General features: G+C 32.8%; 2 protein-coding genes and 2 non-coding genes across 5 annotated transcripts; 3 read left to right on the top strand and 1 right to left on the bottom strand.

Annotated features, from left to right (window-relative positions):
- Positions 1-317: 317 nt before the first annotated feature.
- Positions 318-1,415, top strand: LOC129802107 (uncharacterized). The gene is made up of 3 exons (XM_055847685.1): positions 318-469; positions 526-658; positions 728-1,415. Exons 1-3 carry the CDS (start codon positions 440-442, stop codon positions 1,393-1,395), a joined length of 831 nt encoding a protein of 276 aa, XP_055703660.1. The 5' UTR covers positions 318-439; the 3' UTR covers positions 1,396-1,415.
- Positions 1,416-1,524: 109 nt separating this feature from the next.
- LOC129802108 (uncharacterized) lies at positions 1,525-4,411 on the top strand. Of its 2 annotated transcripts, none has more exons than XM_055847688.1 (3): positions 1,525-1,625; positions 3,559-3,686; positions 3,753-4,411. In XM_055847688.1, the coding sequence occupies exons 2-3, from the start codon at positions 3,563-3,565 to the stop codon at positions 4,385-4,387; spliced, it is 759 nt and encodes a 252-aa protein (XP_055703663.1). In that variant the 5' UTR covers positions 1,525-1,625; positions 3,559-3,562; the 3' UTR covers positions 4,388-4,411. The 2 variants fall into 2 exon arrangements, with proteins under 2 accessions (XP_055703663.1, XP_055703661.1); XM_055847686.1 differs by having other exon boundaries at positions 3,554-3,686.
- Positions 4,412-15,812: 11,401 nt separating this feature from the next.
- Trnai-aau (transfer RNA isoleucine (anticodon AAU)) lies at positions 15,813-15,886 on the top strand. Its single transcript has one exon. It is a non-coding gene; the product is annotated as a tRNA-Ile (tRNA).
- Positions 15,887-16,042: 156 nt separating this feature from the next.
- Trnai-aau (transfer RNA isoleucine (anticodon AAU)) lies at positions 16,043-16,116 on the bottom strand. The gene has a single exon. It is a non-coding gene; the product is annotated as a tRNA-Ile (tRNA).
- Positions 16,117-20,542: the final 4,426 nt, after the last annotated feature.

The following is a 20,542-nucleotide window of genomic DNA, read 5'->3' as shown; positions in this document are numbered from 1 at the left end:
AGTAGCGAAAAATTTACATTTGGATCAGGTTTTGAATTAGCTTAATTTACCCTAATTACATTTAAACTCGGTAAAATATAATTTCACAAAAATTTGATGGAGTTTTTGTATAAATATTACATTTTTAGACTTTATATTAAGTGATTTGAATTGAATTTTTAAAACTGAAATTGAGACTTTTTATTGTTCTGAATATTAAAATTAAATTTTCAGATTCAGACAGTTACTTTTATGATCAATTCGAATTATATATATCTAGGAATTATCCTATGGACCGTTGGATTCGTCCGTGGAATCTACAACTGCCGAATAACTATTTATAGGGTCACTTTAAATGTCAAACAATTTTTAGCTTTATTTTGCTTTTGTTTTTGTTTGGATTTTGAAGCATATCTAGTTGCCGTGGAAATTTCTAAAGGATCAAGAAGAAATTGGCGGGATGGAAACTCAAAAACCAATCCACGCCGTGGTAGGTAGACAGACAATTTCATTACAACTTTTACTAACACGATAACTTTTTCATAGAGCAACATTGTCGAGTTTGCGATTTTAGAAATGCAAGAAAATGAAATCCTCTGGAATACAAAAAAACCTGATTACTACTACAAAAATAGGAAGCAAATTATTAAAGATATTGCAGCTAGAGGAGGGATTCCGGGTAAGATTTTCCCAGGTTTAATCTTAAAAAGATCATTGAAGAGTGTATAATATTTTATATTTCTTGCAGCTGACAAATTCAAGGAAGTTATCCATTACGTTAAAAGGAGGTTTAACATGGAACATGAAAAGATTACCAAAAGCAAAAGCGAAGGCAAACTGGAAAACTCAACTTGGAAGTGGTACAATAAATGTTCTTTCCTCAAAGACGCAAAACCAGTTGCGAATCTTAAGTATTTTTCAAATAAGGAAAAACCCATCGGATTGCAAATCAAAACTGCTGAGGCTACATCCACTACAACCCTAAGAACGTACCTCAGGGCTGACTCTAAAAAGCCAAGTAGTAAAGTTCAGGGTGGCCAAACTACGCCAGAAACCTCCAATCAATCAGATCCATCAACAAACAATATTTTTATTGTCGATCCTGACGAACAAATTCAATGTAAATTGGAAAGTGAATCTGAAGATTCATTGCAACATCAAACAGACGATGCAATGGACATCCCTCCAGATTCTGGAAGCGATGGAGAACCTGAGGATCCCATTGCAGTAAAATCACCTCCGAAAAAGAGGGCATCAGAACTGAGTAAAGCCAGGAGACAATTTATAATTGATGCTGTATGTTCTTCTGTTTCCTTCCAATTGTCCAATGAGGAACTTACTGAAAAGGATTTAGTGTCCTTTCATAGTGACCTGGTAAAATACATGTATACATACTTCAGTAAAAGGAAGAAATAAACGATTTTCAACAAAAAAAATCATTTTAAAGTTAAAAATTTCGAAATTCTTGCAACTGCTAGAAAAGTACAAGGATTTGTCCTATGATGTTTCCTACGAAAACCCCGTGGAATTTGTTTGTCGAAAAGATCGAACAGTTTTTGTCATTGAGTTTGTTTACATTTTTGGGAGCGAAAATGGATATTATAGTCTTAAAAAAACAGCCAAAAGTGAACACTTCCTTGCCTACAGTAAGTATATCAAATCTACGAGGGTATACAACACATAGTCAGGAATTATATTGGACACACTGTTGGATTAATAAGGAAAGGCTTGGTTGTGTGTAGTTGCCTGAAGAGAGTTCTACTCACAGGAGAACTCACCGTAGTGTCACATATAAGATTAATATTAAGAGTAAGAGCAAACTGTGGCAGCTAGCAGAGCAATCAAGTTCGAGGAAAATATTAAAAGAAATCCGAACAAGGTGTTGAAAGAGTGTGTAAAAGAGATGAGGATCAACCGGAATCAACATGGAAGAAAAGTAGAAGAAAGTTCCTAGAAAGAGTTGGTTACTCCGAAATGATAGTAAATACAAGATTAAACGAAGGAATGTCCATTGGTACGAGTTACAAAAAAGAGATCGAGAATGGGTAGATCAGGAAAGATATAACGCACTGACAGAAGTACCTATTTGAAAAAAAAGACAAAAAATGTGCTTTTTGTAATACAGTAGACTCTCACTCAATCGGCTCTTTTTCAATCGGGCGTCAAATTTTGTTGACAATTTTCACGCTTAATTATGAAGCTAATTCGCTCAAATTCGCTGTAGTTCTTCCTATTTTGTCGTGATTCTTTATAATTGAGCGTTTTTTGTGGAACTTACAAAGGCTTTGACGCCCAAATCTATCGATAAACCGGATGACAATTCGCCCCATATTCCCGATTGAGAGAGAGTCTACTGTACAGGGTTAGACGATTTAAGACATGTTTAGTAGGGTTCTGCAGGGATGTAAAAGTGAGGGAAGATAGAAGAGAAATTCTGAACGAAGATGGAAGAGGTGTAGATTATTTGAGAAGATTGAATGCAGCTAAAAAGATGTATTAATGTTGACTATGTATAAACTTAGCATTTTATGAGGTCCAAAATGGACGCTAATAAAGAATTATTTTTTTATTAAGAGTAAGAAAAGGCGGACAGATTTTGCACACTAGCCGAGTAATATGATCGATAAGATATTACTTTTCGTCCTGAATCATCTCAAAAGCATTGCGAGCAATTGCATTTCGAGCAATTTTTCACGCGTACCAACTGTGTTTCTAGTAGATTTCGAGTAATTTTCATGCTTGCCAACTTTAAGTCAATAGGGTTCGATTAGGGTAGAGTAAGTACTTTTCGCCACCATAAGAGTTGACACCCTTATAATTCTTATACTTTTTGTCAAAATAAAATGAAATTTTGTGTACAGGTGCTTTGAAGCATTGTCTCTCTATTAAACCAGGAGACTTCACGAGAATTTTTGAGCATCTATTTGAAAAAAAAAACATTTCCTGCAACAATGCATGTTTCAGTAGTTTTCTTTTCGCTATCTTGTAAGCACTTTTTCGCCACTTTTTTTTAATTGAATTTTAAGAAACAGCAGCTTTCGAAAACCCCTAAAAGTACACGGCACAGTATGGGGAGAATGGGGCAAAAAGTCACAAAACGGATATTTTATTTTTTTTAAAAGCTACTCGAGCGCTTCAAAAATTTCTAATTAGCGCAGTTTTATAGGAAATTTACCGCTCTATAACTTTGTGAAAGTAATTTTTCTCTATTTTGTAAGGAAATACGTTTATCGAGCCAATTTCTAAAAGATAATTTTGTGACTTCTCAAAAATGCTGGGGCAAATAGTACCAGACATTGAGTATTATCATATTTTGATTCGCTTCATTACGGGCTTCCGTAAATTTGAAAAAATACCTACAGGACAAATTTTCATAGAAAATTTATTCATCTACGCATAATGACGGAGTTGTCCCGGTCCCGGTCCTAAATAAGTTCAATGAGCTTGAGAGCTGGAGGGAAATTTAAAAAAAAAAGAAACTGAACATTGAAAATTAATGCATCAGTAATCTTTCCATACGATCAAACCTATCATTAGAAGTCTAAACTGATCAAATTGATATATTCTATTCTAGAGTAGCGTTATGAAGAAAGCAATAGCTGAAATGAAAGCAAATTCAATTCTTTGGAATACAAATCATCCTGATTATCGATCATCAGCGAGGTATAAGGCTATTGAAGAATCATCCAAGAAAATTGGAATTACGTGTAAGAGATTTTTTAGTCCATTTTCTGAAATATTAGCAACTACAATTCATCTTTTCTAATCCTAAGCTGACAGAATGGCTAATCTGATAAAGTACATAAAAAAGCAATTGTTTCTGGAGAAGAGAAAGATGAAAAAGAAGGCTCAAAACACAAATCCAAATGAAATGGATAATTCAAGGGTTTGGAAATGGTACAAACATTGTTGGTTTATCAATAACTGGAAAGGGTATCAAGCTAAGTACTTGGATCCACCGAAACCTTCAATAGATTCATTTGAGAGCCACCCGGATGATCCGGAACAATCTGAACCAGATTTGGAGGAAAATATCTCAACAGGAGATCAGTCAAGTGAAGTTCCAGATCCAGAGTCTTCCAATCTGTTAGATTCAGCCACTAAAGTCTACGTTGTTGATCCAGATACTGGAAGCTTTTCGGAGTCTGAAAATGAATCTAATGAATCCTTCCAACATCAATCGGATAATGCTGAGGATTCTATAGAAATGCACAGTAATCATGATATTGATATTTTCAGCGAGGAAAAACCACCAGAAGTTGCAGATAGCAAGAATTTTCTGATAAATGGAGTCTGTTCATCCCTGGAACTTCACCTCTCTAATGATAAATATACTGAAGATGATGTTGTAGAATTTCATAGTAAAATAATTTTATTTATGCATTCATACTTCAAGAAAAAAATGTGAAATAAAAATATTCTGTTATCGTTTTATTTGCATTTTTCTCCTGTTACTTTAAGGGGATTCTTCTGATTAGAAGGCCGAAAATTCGCTGTTTTATCGATTTTTTTTTTGGAAGACAAAGGAAAGACCAAGCATCTTAATATTTCTGATTATGTTAAAATATTAAAAATGCTTAAGTAAGCTTTCTCGAAGACATACAAAATGACGAAATAATGAGTAGTTCTTTAAGGACGAGAAGCTTCTTCAAGAAGCTTGACGAGTCCTTCCAAATTTGCTCCGTGTTTTTTTTTCGATAATAATCAAAATCGGTGGAATATTAATTTTTTTGGTAAAAATTTTGGAAAAAAAAACTTCAGAGTATTGAAATGAAACCGCAGAATAATGTCTGTTCAATTTTTGAACAATTGTTCTGGAATTTTCTGTTCAGTAGACGGAACGACCAAACTAAGAAACGAATCAAGTTCTTCTGCGCCATAAAAGTAAAGCAAGAAATCTTGGTGTCGGCTCGTGTCGATCTGTCGATCTCTGCTAAAACTAGTGTCGATCTATCGGTCTATTGCAAAGCATTGTGCCGACATGTTGATTTTTGACACTAAATCATAGTCCAAAATATCTTAGAAATTTCCATTTTGAATAAAAATATAAATCAGAGTGGGTTGGGGAAGTAGTTAAATATGGCAATTGTGAACACCGAAGTCTAAAATTAGATTTTAGACTTCAGTGGTCGACATACATTTAGAACTAGCAAGTCCCGGACATAATCCTATAACTAAAATCCCGAAAGCCAAAATCACGAACGTCAAAATCCCGAAAAAGTCAAAATACCGAATATATCTGCATATTTTAAGAAATTCATAGAGTTTGATAGCGGCATTGTACCGTTTAAATATGTGTTAATTTTAAAAAGTTTATAAACCGGTCAATTTGACCGGTCTTAGTAGGTTTAGTATTAAAAGCATCATAGGTACTCCCACGATTCCAGCCGCTCTTCCTGGAGGCACAGGGAAGTTTCCTTTGTTTTGGGAAATTATTCCACACATTATCCTCCGTTGAATTCCGATTCCGACCCTTTTAGTATTTTCACAATTCGAAATTTTAGCTTTCGGGATCTTGGATTTCCAGGATATTCTCTTTCAGGATTTTGGCTTATGGTATTTTGGAGTTGGAGATTTTGGCTTTTAGAGTTTTGATAATTCAGAATTTAGCTTTTTGAATTTTGACGTTTGGGATTTTGGCTTTCGGGATTTTGATTTTCGGGATTTTGAGTTTCGTGATTTTGTTTCTTCGGAATTTTGGCTTTCTGGATTTTGACTTTCGGGATTTTAGCTTTCGCGATTTTGTCTTTCGAGATTTTGTCTCTTCGGCTTTCGGGATTTTGACTTTCAAAGTTTTGACAATTAAGAATTTAGCTTTCGGGATTTTGACCTTCGGGATTTTAGGTTTTGGGATTTTGGCTTTCGAGATTTTGGCTTTCGGGATTTTGACTTTCGGGATTTTGTCTCTTCGGAATTTTGGCTTTCGGGATTTTGACATTCGGGATTTTAGCTTTCGCAATTTTGTCTCTTCGTCTTTCGGGATTTTAGCTTTCAAAGTTTTGACAATTCAGAATTTATCTTTCGGGATTTTGGCCTTCCATTGGCTTTCGAGATTTTGGATTTCGGGATTTTGACTTTCGAGATTTTGGCTTTAGGAAATATAACTTTCGGGATTTTGGTTTTCAGAATTTTGACAATTAGGAATTTTAGCTTTCGGAATTTTGGTGTTCGGGATTTAGGTTACAGGATTTTTTCGTTCGTGATTTTGGCTTTCAGGATTTTGTCTCTTCATAATTTTAGCTTTCGGAATTGTGGCTTTAAGAATTTTGACAACTCGGAATTTTGGCGTTTGAGCTTTATTTTTTTTCAGGATTTTCTCGTTTGAGATTTTGGCTTTTGGGATTTTGTCTCTTCGGAATTTTTGCCGGCACCGCAATTACCCCATATTTACTACTGCCCCTGTTTCCCCTACCGGTCCACTGCCACTTGATTGCCGCTTTACGCTTGTTTATGGTTTCAATTCCTTTCGAAAGAGTTCTATTTTGACAGAGACGCTAACTTTATGGCCTCTACACACTAGAGTGAATTATGTCCATATTGAAGCAAATTTCCTACGCTTGCATAGAAAAAACTCTACAATATGGACATAAAAATCTCTAGTATGTAGAGGCCATTTAGAGAGGAATTGTGGGCAAAAAAGATTTCCTAAAATGTTGGGCCGTAAAACGAAACTATAGAAAATCAGACCGAAAATAAACTAACAGTGTAACAGAGTTGCAATTTAACAAAGGTCCATCTCGAAGATTGAGATTTTTTCCAGCATCTCTCAGAATTAAAGTACATCTAATCCCTAATATAATAGAAAAAAAGAAAGATAGATAAAAAAAATTAGAGTAGAAATGAAAAAAGAAAAATTAGTTCTTCCTCTCAAAAAATTATTGTAATTTGGAGTTGTGCCCTTTATCAGGAATGCTTATTTAATTTGGTCTTGAGGTAATTACTCAGATAATCTTATAAAAGCTCTTTTTTCGGTGTGCTTGATATGGGTGATGTGCAGCAGTGACTCGCAAATGGCCTAAGAAGATTACACAACTGAGAGCCTTTCTTTTTTTTCTATAAGCTTTATACATGTATTTAACTTTTCCTTGGCAAAATTCCATTTCATAGGCTCCGTTACATTATCTTGTAACAAATTTCCTCTTCATTCAAATTTGTTGTTTGTTATTTATATTTGGGATTATTGGGATTTTCTTCGCTCTTCTGCGTTTTCTCATCCTTCTTCGAAATATATTTTTTTTCCGGATAAAATTTGACTCGAAGAAGCTTCAGTTACAATATGTAAGTATTTTTACGCTATCCCTATCAAATCTATTTTGGAACACAGTGAATTCCGTTGTGATTTTTTTATATTAAAAAAATGGATCTAGGACAAAATATTTGTTACCCTTTTCATACTTTGGATGATCAAAAGGGAGTGAAGCGAAAGGAAAGTTATATCAATCGGGGAAGATAGTCGTAAGTTTCTCTTTTTCTGAGACAAAAATGTGGGAGAGGAAATAAACCAAAAAAAAAAGAAACACATTCTACTGGTCAAGAAAGAGCTTTCCAGGGTGAAATCAATTCTTTCAAATAGACGACTGAGTATTGTGCATACGTTCACAATAAAATTGAATTTTCTTTCGTATAATGCTGCAGATAAAAGCTTTTTGTAATATTTAAAAATGACTTAATAATAATGTGAAAACACCATTCAACGATTAAGATGAAAATCGATAATCTTTCACCAAACATAAGCGGAAAGCACGTTTTACATTTGAATATAAACCATTCCACTCATATTTTTCCATATTATCAAAATGCTGCAGGAAAAGTAAGAGAAATTCACGTTCTATATTCTATTTTATGCGGCTTTCAAAATGCTAAACCACATCCATTCTCTTTCCTAACTTTTCGGACAATACGGCAATATTTCATGTTAAACTGAAAAACGAGTCCATATTCTTTCTGTCCATCACTTTATATACAAAATGATACTCTTGTGTACCATTTTGGGTATATTAATATTTCAGTGCTTTTGCAATACGAACATTAAAAAGTTCCCCTTTCCTTTTAGAAAAGTCATTGAGCATGTTCCCAAATAAACCTGCCATCAGAAAGGGAAACTAATTACAGTGATACTTTTCATAAAACCAAAAGCAATTATAATAAAACAATTTTATTTGCGGTAGCAAATGCTTTGATAAAAGAATAAGCAGGACATGAAAATATATTACGAAAATCACTCAACCATTTTCGACTAATTTGGATACATTTTAAACATTCTTCTGTGGTCCGAAGTGAAACTAAAAATAAAACAGGTTTTGATTTTTAATGCTAGACTCGCTAGACTCCTTCGGCCATTTTGGAAAATATACGAATTTTGTTGCACGTCTTATGTCAAACTTCAACTTTAGTAATAATAACATGACTTTCTTTAGACTTTTAGATAACAAACTGATTTACTGCATTAATAGTTGGAGTTTAAAAAATCGAAGATCACTTCTAAAGCCAAAGAAAAGACATTTTTACTTCTCGTTTCGTCCGCATGGTGGTCGGAGTACTTCATTTTCGAATTTCGAAGTTTCTCGAGTGTCCACAAGTGGATTTTGATTCTCCAATAGTGTGTCGGCTTAATGGCCTCTACACACTAGAGAAATTTATGTCCATATTGATGCAAATTGCCTACGCTTGCGTAGGAATAACCCTTCAATATGGACATAAATTGCTCTAGTGTGTAGAGGCCATAAGTCGTAAGTGTGTCTAGAACATTACTCAAGGGTTCGAACATGCAAAAATGGAACGGGTTTTTACACCCGTTTTAAGTCCATCAAATTCGAAAAAGCATAGTTAATCCTGTGAATTCTTGTACTCCATTAATGTTGTTTTCCGCTTGCAACATTTCCATCTTATAATTGATATTAATCCTGAAAGACATTTGTATAATGAATACTAATAATTTTTTTATACCCTTTAAACGAGCAGTTTGATTTATACAATAAATACATGTCTCGTGAAGTGTGACAAAATTTCCAATATGCTTGGAGGAAAACTTGCGCAAAACTTTCTAATACATAAAAGAAAACTCTCTTATGTGCTTTGAAGAAAGTTTTCTGGTGGTCGTCTCACTCAGTTTAACTAAATAAATTTCGAAAATATAAGTTCTTGAAAATTGAGGAAACTTTATTCATTCTTCATAATTTCAGAGGATGCTAGCAATTTATTCCGTAGCAAATTTTCTTTTAAGCCACTTTGCTACTTTAAAACAACTATTTGTGTACTATTCATAAGCTGATTTAAAGTTTTCCTCACGCAGAATTACTTCACGCTTAAGTGAGAAGTTTCATGTTAAATAAAAAAAAATATGCTGTATCAGGGATGACTGGTGGATTAACCAAGGGTAGCATGGGAATGGGGATGTAATGTAACTTTTGCCACTCAATTATCCGGATAGTTTTCCACATCAGCATCCCAGAATAGAACAATATTTGACCCATCAAGGCAACTTTCCTTGTGAATCTCTGAGGAAAAAAAAAGTGCCATAAATTTGCTTGTATCTTAATCATCGTGGTAATTGGGATGGAAAATAATTCTATGGAGTGTTGGATCACTTTGTGTCTTGTTACAATATTACAGAAATCTTTTTTCTCTTGCTTCACTTCCTGTTTTATGCTTACTTCCCCCGTATCAGTCTCTGGATGGAGATAAATATCTGGAAAAAAGAAAGTCTCACAATTACTTCTAACATGTTGACCCTTCGTTTTTTTCTTTCATCCTTTATACGTCCATTCTATCCTGTTGCTATATCAAGAGGATATAGAATGCGTAGATCTATTGGATTTATACTTTAAAAGGGTAAATGATTAAATCATTCAAGATGTTTTGTACACAAATTGAGTTTAAAGGACTATTGTCTTCGTTATGCAATATGCTTTGTATTTATTACAAGTCACTTTATAATATGTTTATACGCTTATCCGGTTCGATTCAATTTTGGTTTCATGAAATTTACTTGATTTAAAGGGTGTGCTAGTAGCATTAACATCTAAGATGGTTGCAGTTAAAATGAAAAGCTCTTTATTTTCTAATTTTTACGGGAAAGGCTCATAATTTTGACCAGTTTCTTATTTTGGACACTTTGAGGATGAAATTGGATACTAAAAATAAATTGATTAAAATGATGGATTTTTATTCCAATATTTGATGAATAATGAATTCTATCTAAAACTAAATATTTGTTTTTTTTGGAAGATTTTAACACTAAATTTGTTAAATTTTGAATAAGATTTTAGTTAAAATTGCTTTGTTGAAAATTCAGTGTGAGCAATTGCTTACGAGAAATATGACAGAACTTCGTTTTTACTTCAGTCTTATTTAGCTGTGGTGAAGTACTAACAATGTTTCTTCGCTTTTTTTTTGAGTGATATTATTGAATATTCATTGAATATTGTGTTGATTCACGTTAGTGGTGATTTGTACATTTGACCTGAAGTGAGATTTGCCTTGTGAATTACATTTTTCGTGTTAAAAATGAGAAATTTTTTAAGACATTTACCAGTGAGGTGATACTCCTTATTTTGGGCAGGTGTTTTTCTCACGAAATTTCGTGAAGTTTTAGCTTTTGTGATGACTAGGTTCGACAAATGCCTGGAGAAACATCTCTAGAACAACAGGAGCATCATCTCTACGAAAGAGACGTAGCGAGAAAAGCCTTGAAAGGTCCTGGAAAGGCCAGGGAATGAGCGAATCCGCACGTACTTGGAGTACCGAAGTCAACTCACTTTAATGAATGATATGGAAAGTTTCCGGATTTCTTGTGACATTCTACATTTCCCTTACATGAACAGGAAGAGGACTTGGTATGATTGGTTCATGAAATGAAGAACAATGGGCATCCTCTGTTGAGGGGGATTAGCTGTCCAAATTTACAGCCAAGTTGTCCAAATTAATAACCATGTTGTCCAAAATAAGAGTCAAATTCGCCTCTATATATCAATTCATTTTTAAACGTATTAAAACTAATTTTAGTAAAAATAAGACAATAAATAGCTCGCCAAGTTTCTAAACAACCCTTCTGAAAAGTGAGTAACAAAAAAAGTAAATTAGTATTGAAAATATCGCACTTCAAACTTGGGACATCGATGCTTATAAGCAGACTGGACCAAATTATGAGCCCTTACCCTAAATGATTTTTGCTGACCAATTAACAAATTTGGTTAGTATAAAATCAAAATGGTTCAAAATGTGTCTGTTTGGCACACCTTTTAGATCAGGAAAATTTCATGAAGTCAAAATTCACTTCTCTTCTTTCCTCAAAACATTTGCATCAGTCTATCCCACCCTTTCGGTTTTAAAATTGGACTAAACTAAGCTGAATTTGGTGTGATGTTTAATAGAAGAAGAAGAGTGTGAAAGAATGGGACACACTTATGCAAATATTTTGAGTAGAAAAGTATGTGAATTTCGATTTCATGAAATTTGTTTGATCTAAAAGATGTGCCAGAGCTATAATGACTGGCACTCTTTTTATATCAGGAAAATTTTATGAAGTAAAAATTTCTTCGTGAAAAGTTCTGCATTTGTCTATCCTACTCGTTCGCACTCTTCTTCTTCTGTTGAATATCACACCAATTTAAATTTAATTCAATCCAATATCGTGACTAAAAGAATGAGATACATTAATGCAAGTCTTTTGAAAAAGACACACAAATTTTGATTTCATGAAATTATCCCGATCTAAAAGGGTGCCGGAGGCGTAACCGCTTTATTATCCTTATTCAAGTACTACTTCACAACTTTCTAGCTTTCATTTTTATTGAACCGGTTTTTATGGCTTCGGCACACCTTTTAGATCGGTAAAATTTCATGAAATCAAAATTTATTCCTCTTTTTTCTCAAAAGACTTGCATAAGTCTATTACACTCTTTCGGTTTCAAAATTGGACTGAACCAAATTTAATTTGGTGTGATGTTTAAAGGAAGAAGAAGAGTGCAAAAGAGTAGGATAGACATATGCTAAACTTTTAAGAAAGAAAAGGATGTGAATTTAGATTTTATGACATTTGACCGATCTAAAATGTGAGCCAGAGCCATTACTGACTAAATTTAATTTTTAACTGCTCATTTGTAGAGTTTCAGAGAAAATTTTAATGTAAAGGTGTCTACAAATTGGGAGCAATTTTAGTAAAAAATTGCGTTTTTGACAGAAATTTGACGTTTCCCCCTACAACGCTGCAGGGAATTTCCTTCAAAAAAACAATTTTTGACAAAAATTGCTCCCAATGTGTAGAGGCCATAAGTCAAGACATGCAGTATAAAAACTTAATGGGTTGTGTCTTTACTATTTTAATGATTTTACTTTCTTTCTGAATTAAGAAGAATTCTTCTGCCAAAAGATGGAGAAATGTAGAGAAAAAGAGCAAGAGATTACTTTTTAAAAGAAGATCAAAAAGAATTGATTTCTGTGTTACTTAATGAACTTATTTATCGCTCTGGTATAGCTTTTTGGTTTCGGTATGTGTCTTGGCTTACTGTTTCCTGATTTTGCCGGTCAATATGTTTAATCTGTGATATATTATGTAACTCTTTTGATTATTTTCTAAAATTTTATTAACGTAATGGATAAATAAATCTCTTCCTCTTTAAGCTTTTTAGAGCTTTCATTTATTTGCTTCCTCTCCATATGAACTCGTTCCTTTATTTACTTTATTTACATACAATGTGTAATGTGTACAATAGTGAGGGTTTTCCTGTCCTACTCACGTTTCTGGTTTGTTTGGTTTGCCTTTTCAATGGACATGCAGACACACCACTCCTTCGAGAATACATTCCACTTCAATCATAGACTCCGTATCTTTGATAAATATCGAATAGTGGAATGGTTTTAAGCGTCTTAAGGATTGTTGGTTGTTGAATAACGAGAAAGAAACACTTTATACTATTTACCGTAAACTTTGTCACTTTGGTTAAACCTAAACGGTTTGATAAATGATTTATTGACACAAAATTAGGGAAAATTTTCCGTACCAAAGTGAAAGTAAATTGTTCTAAATTATTTCTAATTTCTCGACATCTTCTCTATTCACTACTTGAGAGACACTTTAACTTGGCCAAAAGAGATATAAATTGCTTCAAGACCTTCTCAGTGGAGCCTTGTTATCCATCTTCTTCCTTTCCTTCATGTTTTTTTAACCACAAACCATGATTGAAGGCTAAGATTTTTCACCCCAAGATTTTCCTACAATTTTCAAGAGGGATTTTCTCAATTAGATGTTCAGTGCGGTTTGTCACTTTCAGAGTTTTTTTTGTATTTCTATTTATAGAATAAACATTAAAGTATATTCTAAATTTTATGTCCTTCCAATTTGTGATTCAAGTAAAACGATTGTGATAGTATTCTTAGGAAAATTCTTCAACTGTGATTTAAAGCTATCGTACAGTGCGCCTTTAATGCCCAAAAAGTTGACCAGTTTTTTTTCAACCGCATTTTTTCAATTCTTAACATCTTTGGGCCAAAATATACGATTACTTTCAATCCAGAATACAGAATCCGATGGATAATTAAGAATTCAAAGTTTCGAAAATTCTATTAGAACTCCTAAAGTACAAAATAAAGTTCGAAATCAATTCGAACATAATTTTATTCAATGAAAAACATCATTTTGAAAAATTTGACTTAAAAAATTTCGAAAATGTGATTTCTAAAATATAAAATACAATCTTCGAAATAAACTCGAACACAATTTTACTTAGTAAAAAAAAATGGCTTCAGCTGGATGCTGCGACATTTCGAAAAATTCGAAAATTTCGACGGCTCAGAATATAAAAGGAATAAGTCGTGAATGACCAGCTTTACAGGAGAGTGATTTCAAGCTGAGATTTTACATGGTGAGTATAGGATTTTTAATATTTGGAACTTTTATAACTTTGGGAATAATTTACTTTCCAGTGTAATATTCACAGGGAAAGTAGGTGTCAAGGAGTATACGTAAAGCGAAATACCGAATTTTTGCAAAAAATCGACTTATTCGGCTTATATTCTGACAAGTCCATAAACATAAAAAAGAGTTCGAAATTGATTCGAACATAATTTTACGCAATAAAAAATGACTTTGGTTGGCTATCTGTGACATTTCGAAAAACTTAGTTTTAAATACACGAAAATTTCATAAGAACTTCTGTAATATAAAAAAAATTCGAAATAAATTTACACACAATTTTACTAAATAAAGAAAATGGCTACGGCACCGGCTGGTTGTGACATTTCGAAAATTTGAATTTTAAATAATATTAAAAATTTAAATAATTTGATAATTTCTGAAATACAAAATAAAGTTCGGAATTTATTCTAACACAATATTACACAATAAAAATGATTTCGGCTGGTTGCATTATTTAAAAAAAATCGATTTTAAAGATATCAAAAATGTAATTTCATAAAATATTAAATAATGCTCGAAATAATTTCGAACACAATTTTACTCAATAAAAAAATGGCTCCGACTGATTGCTACATTTTGAAAAATTTATTATGGTAAGAACTTTTAAAATATAAAATAAGGTTCGAAATCGATTCAAACATAGGTAGTTTTATTTATTTAAAAAAATCTAATATGTGATTCCTGAAATATAAAATAATATTCGAAATAAATTCGAACACTATTTTACTTAATAAAAAAGCGGCTCCGGCTTGCAGCAACATTTCGAAAAGTTTAATTTAGTAAGAAGTTCTGAAATATGAAATAAATTTCGAAATTGTTTCGAACATAATATTACACAATAAAAAATTTACTGTGTTTGACTGCGTGAGTTTGAAAAATTTGATTTAAAAAAATCGAAAACTTGATAAGAATGTTTGAAATATAAAATGAAGCTTGAAGTCGATTCGATTATAATAAATATTACACAGAAAATTTACTGTAGTTTACTGCGTGATTTCGAAAAAAATTAGTTTGAAAATTCGAAAAGTTGATAAAGACATTTGAAATTGAAAAAAAGTTTTAAACCGATTCGAACATATTTTTTACAATAAGAAAATGGCTAGGGTAAAGTGATACAAGTTGGACATAGTGTTACAAAAGTTGGACAATTCGCCGGTAAAAGTTGGAGAGGGATTTTTTCTTGACAAATACAGTACTAAATTTTTTTAAGCACAATGAACCAAAATATAAAACTAAAGCATTAAAAATATACAAATAAAAATGAAGTACTAAATTTATCAAGAAAAAAAGACCTGTCCAACCTGTACCACTTTACTCTACTGCATTATTTTGAACAAAAAACAATACTATCTAAATTTCGAAAATTTGATAAAAACAGCTGTGATATAAAAAAATGTTCAATATCGATGCAAATATAATCTCTCGCAATAAGAATTGGTTTTGGCTAGATGCATCATTTGGAAAAATTTTATTTAATAAATTTTGAAAATTTGTTTAGAACTCTTAAAAATACTGTAAAATAACATTTGACATTGATTAAGCCTTTTTCAGTGAGAGATTCTCTCTGCTATGAGTCCCGTAACTATTTACTCTGCGGAACTGTAATTAATAAGGAATGATTATAAGCTATTTTCGCATATAAATTAAAAATATGGTTAGAAAAATATTTGTTAGAGCAGTATAAAGAGAGACCTAAAAAGAGAAGATAAAGGCTTGAGGCTAATGCACTATATCCATCCATCATCATTTTGGCCACCTCTTTGAGTATTCGACACACTGTATCTCGGTATGAATGAAAGTGGTTTTTTATTTGGATTTATCTCTCCCTGATAACTCTACTATAGCAGCGAAGGCACTCATACAAAGGTAAAACTTTAGTGAATATAACAAGAGTCGCGTTTGCCAAATCGTCCACAACGGCCCATTAGCTCAGTTGGTTAGAGCGTCGTGCTAATAACGCGAAGGTCGTGGGTTCGATCCCCCCATGGGCCAGTTCTTTTGCATTTTTTTTCTCTAAATATTTTAAAAATACTGATTAAATGCAAATAAATGACACTTCGTCTAACGCTTTAAATCACAAAAAGCCCAAAATTTGAAATGCATCCACATTTCTTGTTAAATTAAGTGAGAATTGCGATAAAAAGATCGTGGCCCATGGGGGGATCGAACCCACGACCTTCGCGTTATTAGCACGACGCTCTAACCAACTGAGCTAATGGGCCATGTACCCCCCTACCACCAGGAGAGATCCTGGGTGAAAAATTGAGCCAAAATGTAAAATAAACATACACATTAAAATGTTCTCACACCAAATGAATAGAGATACGGTGAATTTATCTCAAATGTCCAGCTTAATTAAGTCTCACATCTGTACAACTTTGTTTATTATTGCAGAAATAGTGGACTCTATAAAGATAGGAGTTAATGAGTGATGAATTGTTCAGAGAAAATAAACTAAACAACATTCTACAGAAGGTCACACCACTGTTTAACATATATAAGTATTCTATAACGTGAAATCCGCAGATGTTTTATGCAAAGCAGGTTCATGTGAAAATAGCTTCTAAGCTTTACAATTTGGTGTTAATATCGGATATGAGAACAATTTGTCATGTATGCAGCTTGCAAAGAATTTTAAACCATTAAACCCATAAATTCTTAAATATGTATAATAATATTACAAAGTATTCTGCTCAGAATTTGTTAAATCCAAACAAAAAAGAAGCTGAAACATTTTGTAAGAATTTTAATTTCATGAAAACAAATTTTACATTCTTTTCTTTTGGAAATGTTTGGCGTTTATGCCCTAGACACACTTGCGACTTAAGCCGAGAGACGGTTTAGTCAGAAACTGATGGGAAAAGAAAGAAGAATCATTATATATTTTAATATAATTCCGATAATTCCATTAAACCGTCTCTTGGCTTAACCCGTGTATTTCGAGGTCCTACGTATCCCTATTTTCATGCTGAAAATTGAACTGAGCTGAATTGAATTTATTATAACGTTTAAAAGAAGAAGAAGAAGAGTGTAAAAGGGTAGAATGGGTAGAATATGTGCAAAACGTTTGAAAAAGGTATGTAAGTTCTTATTTCATGAACTTTTTACTGAGCTCAATATTAGAATAGAATAGAATAAGGGAAGAATAATTTTAAATTAAAATAGTAAATTTGTAAATAAATAAAAAATACCATTTGTTCGTTGCTCAATAACCAAAAATATTTGACAACTTATCAATTCCAGTAGACTCTCTCTAATTCGGACATTTGGGATCGAAATGTCACCCGAATTAGCGAGAAATTCGGGCATCAAATTGTTTGAAATGCAACGATTTTTTTGGTTCTTTCGTATACTAATATTAAGTTTACATACTCATATTCATGGTAAATTTCATGAAACCCTCTTTATAATGTAAAATCATGTTATAACTAATGGCCTCTACACATTGGGAGCAATTTTTGTCAAAAAATGCTTTTTTGAAGGAAATTCCCTGCAGCATTGTAGGGGGAAACGTCAAATTTCTGTCAAAAACGCAATTTTTGACGAAAATTGCTCCCAATGTGTAGACACCTTAAGACAAAACATGGCAAATTTGAGAAAAATATCTTCATTCAAAAAAATGAAAAATGTCGATAAACTTTTTTCAAATTTAAGTGCTGCCCGAATTAAAAAGTAGTCGATCTTAAAAGAGCCGAATTAGCGAGAGTCTACTGTATCATTTTTACTGACTGTTGCCAACTATTGTTGTCAGATCAATTTTGAGTCATTAACTGAGCAAAATATTATATTTTACTGGTGAAAATTGAATTTTTGTTGATGATTTTGAATTATTACACTCACTTATTTAATGGATAAAAATATAATTTTTGCTTTTTCTCAAAGTTGAATATGATATAACATGTTATTGTAGTGACTATATTACGGAAATAGAAATAAAAATATTATTTTAAATGGATTTTATCTAGTTAGCGTAGTCATAACTATTCACATGGCAAAGCGCCCGGATTAGCGCACTTGACAGTAATTATGTTTATCGAAAAACTAAGGGCTAGGGAAAATTTTCTTGAACTGTCATTCAATTGGGCCGAACTTTAAGGATCAAAAACTTGAGAAATAAAAATTGACAACAGTTGCCAGCGCCACGCGTGGGCAAAAACAGTGCCCTCATGCGGAAGAAAACTTTCTGTTTTCACAGTGAAAATATATTCCATGAAAGTGACGCTTTCAATTCCTTTACCATAAAAATAGTCGAAAAATAATGAAAATATTAAAGATAGTACGTTACTTATTGTGTGTAGCAACTGAAAAATACCGAGACTCGATTTGTCCAATTATTCTCACGGAGAATGGGACAAATACCACAGAAACGTCCTTTGAAGTTAAAAAGGAATAAATTCAAACCCAGGTGAAAATGCCTTCCAATAGTTTCCCAATTTAATATACGCGAAATAGAATCAAATCTCAGAAAGAATTTTCAAAAGTAAAAAATACAAATTGTTGGAATTTTGTCTTCCCATGCAAATCATGCTTTAGCATCACTCATGTAATTAAACATTTATTGTAATAAAATATTAAAATCCCACTGCGATTTGTGAATGCTCAAAGCTTTGAATGCTCGTAACCCGTAACTCGATAGGCTACCACAGAATTCAACAGGTCTTAAATATTTAATTGTATTAAATAATTTTCTACACGTGAATAAGGCCTTTTCTTTTTTTGTTTTTTTTGTGTCCAGTCTTCCCTGGCACCCCATAGCAAGGGCTCAGGTCTTGAGACCTATTTTGCTCAATTCTTGATACATAAAATAATCCATTACATTAAATACATTCAGGATAATAGATAACCAAAATCATAACATCACTAAATTGCTCGAACTCTACAGAAAGAGCAGTAGGGGAAAGTACTCTCCCTTCGAACGTTCATGTCTTCGAATAATGTGATTTTTTTTTAGTTTTCCTGAGAGACTTACACATTTCTATTGAATATTAATTGGTTTATCATCAATTGTTGATAATTACGTGATAATTTAGTGTAAATCTCTTACGAAATACAAAAGAAATTTACATTATTCGAAGGCATGAACATTCGAAGGGAGAGAACTTTCCCCTACACGTACGTATTGTATATAATCCCTCGATTTTGAGTTATGACCTAGACGTAGACACACTTACGACTTAAACCGAGAGACGACTTAGTGGAAAATGATGTAAATGTAGTTGGACCATTATTTCTAATATATTGACGCTAAGCTGTCTCTTGGCTAATCCTCATGTCTGTCAAGGCCATTATAGGGGAAACTGGGGCACCACCAAACACTAATTTTTATTTCTAAACTACTTGGACTATCTCGACCATTCCTTGACCATTAACACCGATCTTGGCAGTTACAACCGAATTTGGCAAATTAAAAATGATTTTGGGGCAATTGAATCTCAATCCAATGCGGCGGTGTAAATGGCTCCAATGTTTTGAGTGTTTTGTAAATCCTTCCAAGTTGGTTGTGAATCGATAACGAACCGGTTATGGACCGAGTAATTTTTGTCCGAAAATCAATTTTATAACCTCTTTAAACTATTTTGGGGACTTTGTTGAATGATATTTGAAGCGGTTGAAATCGGTTGAGAATCGGTAAACAGCCAATGATGCAAAATTACTTTTTGAGGTAGATGCAGGTCTTCGTTAAAAATGTCATTTAGGTTTTTTTTTTTAAATTCGTTTAACGTTTTTTCTATTTTGTGCTCCGTGGATTTATTGTCTGTCTGAGAATAATAAAATTTTCTTTGTGATATGTTCACGTTTCATTTCGTATCACAATTCTGTATTAATTTTGTTAAGAAAATTTATAATATGAAAACAATACTTTAATTGAGGCTTTAGTATATACTGCAGTAAAAACAAATTTTGAATTCATTAACTGTCGATTTTTGGCAGCTGTCACCTAGATATCGAAGTGCCGGACAACGAAGAGCTGAGTGTATAGTAACTAAGTCACAAGTTCGAGCACTTCGCAAAGCCTAGGACACTTTGCCACTCCTTTATTACTTATGGCCTCTACACATTGGGAGCAATTTTTGTCAAAAATTGCTTTTTTGAAGGAAATTCCCTGCAGCGTTGTAGGGGGAAACGTCAAATTTCTGTCAAAAACGCAATTTTTGACGAAAATTGCTCCCAATGTGTAGACGCCTTTAAATAAATTTTAGTAATGTAAGTAATGTAAATACCGCATGTTTTAAGAATTTAAATAGTCATTTTATCTAAATTTTAAATAAGACCAGCATAACAGTTTTAACTAAACATAAAATAACTATAAATGTAGGCTAAACTAGGGCAGTAGTAAACATGGTGTATAGTCTAGTCAATGTTTACAACTACCTCATGTGCACTACTGTCCCAGTTTCCCCTACCTACAAGCGTTCAAATACTGAGAAAAAACGAGGCTGTGATTAACTTTTTTTCCTCATAACTTTAACACTTTTTAGGTGTAAAAATATATCAACATTTTTTAATGTTAATTTTACACCTTTTAAGGGTAAAATCAACATGAAAAAGGTTAACTTTAACCCCCCTAAAATACACCTAAAAAGGGTAATATTTACACTGATTTCGGATCAACAGTGCAAGGTAAAATTAACATTTCCGGAATCTTAT

The sequence above is a fragment of the Phlebotomus papatasi genome, chromosome 2 (genome assembly GCF_024763615.1).
Source record: "Phlebotomus papatasi isolate M1 chromosome 2, Ppap_2.1, whole genome shotgun sequence".
NCBI lineage: Eukaryota > Metazoa > Arthropoda > Insecta > Diptera > Psychodidae > Phlebotomus > Phlebotomus papatasi.
Note: the sequence above shows the minus strand (reverse complement) of the source record. Positions and strands in the feature narration are given on the sequence as shown.